Consider the following 2,750-nt stretch of genomic DNA (forward strand, 5'->3'; position numbering starts at 1 on the left):
TTGGTGAAGAATCAGAGTACCATGAGGCACTTATCCGCGAAGGATATGATCCTGAAACGCCCCTGGCCGATCATGTCCCTGATCTTGATGAGTTTGGAGATGGGAACGAGGATGAACCTGAGAGCAGTAAGTGAAGCAGAGGTAGCACTGTTGGGTCAGAACAAAACAAAAAGAGGAAAAGAAGTGGAAGGTTTGTGGTTAAATACAACAGCCTTGGTGTTCCAGTTGGTGAAGAAGCCATTGAGCTGGCTACGTATATTGGTGTTTTGGCTCGTACATTAATTCCAATCCTCTACAACTATTGGCGTAGAGTTCCAGATGATACGAAGGAGCATCTATGGGAGTCTGTTAAGGTATAAAATAATTTCCTTAAGACGATTACTCTAGTTTTATTGTTGCTGGAAAAATTTGAAAAATCTCACATTTTGAGAATGAAACTTGAAGGTGTACTTCGTAGTTCATCCTCGAAGTAGGAAGCAAGTACTACAAGCCATCAGAGCTGCATTTCGGAACTTTAAGTACACTCTAATGAGGAACTATGTTTTACCATTTGTTAATGACCATAAAAGCCTTTTCAAGCCACCAGCACGGTACAGCACGATTGATAAGGAAAGTTGGATTAAGTTTGTAAAGGAAAGACTATCTGAAAAATTTCGAGTGTCTAATTCAAGTGTTAATAATATATCAATGCTTATGAAATTTTTCCTTATGTGTTTATCCATTGTTTGTTTGGTTGTTTTAAGCAGAAAGTTAGTGGTGTGAATAAACTTAGGTGGGCACAAAACAAGTTTAATCATCGCCTAAGTAGAAAAGGTTATGTTGGGTTAATGCAGGAAGTGGTATATACTGTGAGTTAGTTGCTAACATTTTACTGTTGTTTGGTTAATGCAAATAATGATTGTTACTAACATTTTAATTTTTTATTAACTTTTTTAGAGTGCTCAGAAACATGCCTTACTGAAGAAGAAGTGGACAGGAGTGTTCTTTGGAAGAGAACTCGGCAAATGAAAAATGGAGGATACCACCCCGATGTTGAACCAGTTATTAAAAAAATTGTAAGAAATTTTTTGCTTACTACTGTAATTCTAGTTGTGATTACTTATACTTTGATAACATTAGCTTACTTAATTCATTTGTGTGGTAGGATAAACTGGAGATGGAAGCTAAGAAAGGAAAGATGCGGTCATCCGGAAAAAATGATATTCTCACACAATCTTTGGGAAAAGCTCCAAAATGTGGTCATATGCAAGGAGTGGGCAAGTTTGTGACCCCGTCTCTGTATTTTCAAACTTGCCAGAGGCCTGCTGATAGAGACAGGCAAAGAGAGGACCGTCTATGGAGGGAATCAATTAACCGGCAGTTGGAAGAAATGAGAAATGAACTGAGAAAAACACCTCGTCATTCAGATATAGCAAGTTCCAGCTACCCTCGCGTGCCTGGTGAAAACAATAATGTTGTTGGAGATGATGGCATAGAGTCCGTTCAAGCTGAAGCAGTTGCTGAAACAGCAAAGGTCAATTTGTTTACTATTTTTTCTTATTATTTCTAGATTTAGTTTGTTGCTGGATAAGGGTTGCTGTAGTTACTATTCTTACATGTTGTTTGTGGATTTAGTTTGCTGTATGTTTACTATTTATACATGTGTTCTTTCTGGAGTGTCATTTGATACTGTTAACTACTTTGTAAGATAAATTTAGAGTATTTAGAAACTATTTATGCCAATCACACTGAACAATTATGTTTATAGCAGCCTGATCATTTGAAAAAAAAGAAGCAAGGGACACCTAAAAACAAAGTAGGTATGAACCAGCCAATAGTAAACTCTAAGAAAGAGACAGACATAGCAAATAAAAATAAGGATACACCTGCCAAAAAACTCTCTGTCATTGCAAGAAAGAGTCCAAGATTGAACCCAACTAAAATCCCAGTGGAGATGCCTGATGATTTGTTACAGGGAAAAAAAATGGCAACCCTAAACATCAAGGCACAAAAAAACATTTGAACTTTGAATCAGCAGAACAACATAATGATATAATAGAGATAGGACATACAGATGCTGTAAAACATACCAAGGACGAGGGCAAAAAAGTTGCAATAAAGCCTTTGACAACAAGGAGGAACACAAGGCATGCAGAAAGAGTACAACGAAACAAGATTCCGTTGCTGCAGTTGTTTGGCACAATGTGTGAAGCTAAGATGTCAGACCAAGAACGGATTCCATATCTACTGGATGATGGTGTTTTCCATTTGGAAGGGATTAGAGCTCATATTGGAAGGTGTAACTGCAGTGCAGTTCTGTCAATGGATGCTATAGGAGTAAACGTAATCGAAGTCTATATTGCGTAAGTGATTCATAATCATTCTAGTTTTATGTGTACTTTTTATGGGAGCCCCAATTAATGGACTTTAACGTTGTTTGTCTATTGTTTATCAGGATGTTGTATGCTTCTATTCTCCCTGGGAAAAGAGGAGTGAAACCATTTGGATTCGTTCGTCCACGCTTGTTAGAGCACAAACTGGCACCAATGATCTTCCAGGTTATGACTCAGGTTTGATCTGCACTTGACGTGTGGGCGCCTTTATCACTACCAAAGCAACTAGCACGAGAAAATTTTTCTCTCAACAATAGAGAGAAAAATCTTTTTCTCTAATCTGTATAAAGTGGCTGCTCTCTTTTTTCTTTAGAGAAAACAAGCCTTTTTTTATATCTCCCTTTAATGAAAACCCTAGGCTCCAAAAATCAAAAATCA

The 2,750-nt window shown here is 37.5% G+C and overlaps 1 protein-coding gene across 1 annotated transcript; it reads left to right on the top strand.

Annotated features, from left to right (window-relative positions):
• The first annotated feature begins 1,044 nt into the window (after window positions 1-1,044).
• On the top strand, window positions 1,045-1,549 carry LOC112097320. Its single transcript, XM_024182506.1, has 2 exons — window positions 1,045-1,055; window positions 1,145-1,549. The coding sequence occupies exon 2, from the start codon at window positions 1,157-1,159 to the stop codon at window positions 1,547-1,549; it is 393 nt and encodes a 130-aa protein (XP_024038274.1). The 5' UTR covers window positions 1,045-1,055; window positions 1,145-1,156.
• Window positions 1,550-2,750: the final 1,201 nt, after the last annotated feature.

This window comes from Citrus clementina, unplaced genomic scaffold (genome assembly GCF_000493195.1).
Source record: "Citrus clementina cultivar Clemenules unplaced genomic scaffold, Citrus_clementina_v1.0 scaffold_6, whole genome shotgun sequence".
Taxonomy (NCBI): domain Eukaryota; kingdom Viridiplantae; phylum Streptophyta; class Magnoliopsida; order Sapindales; family Rutaceae; genus Citrus; species Citrus x clementina.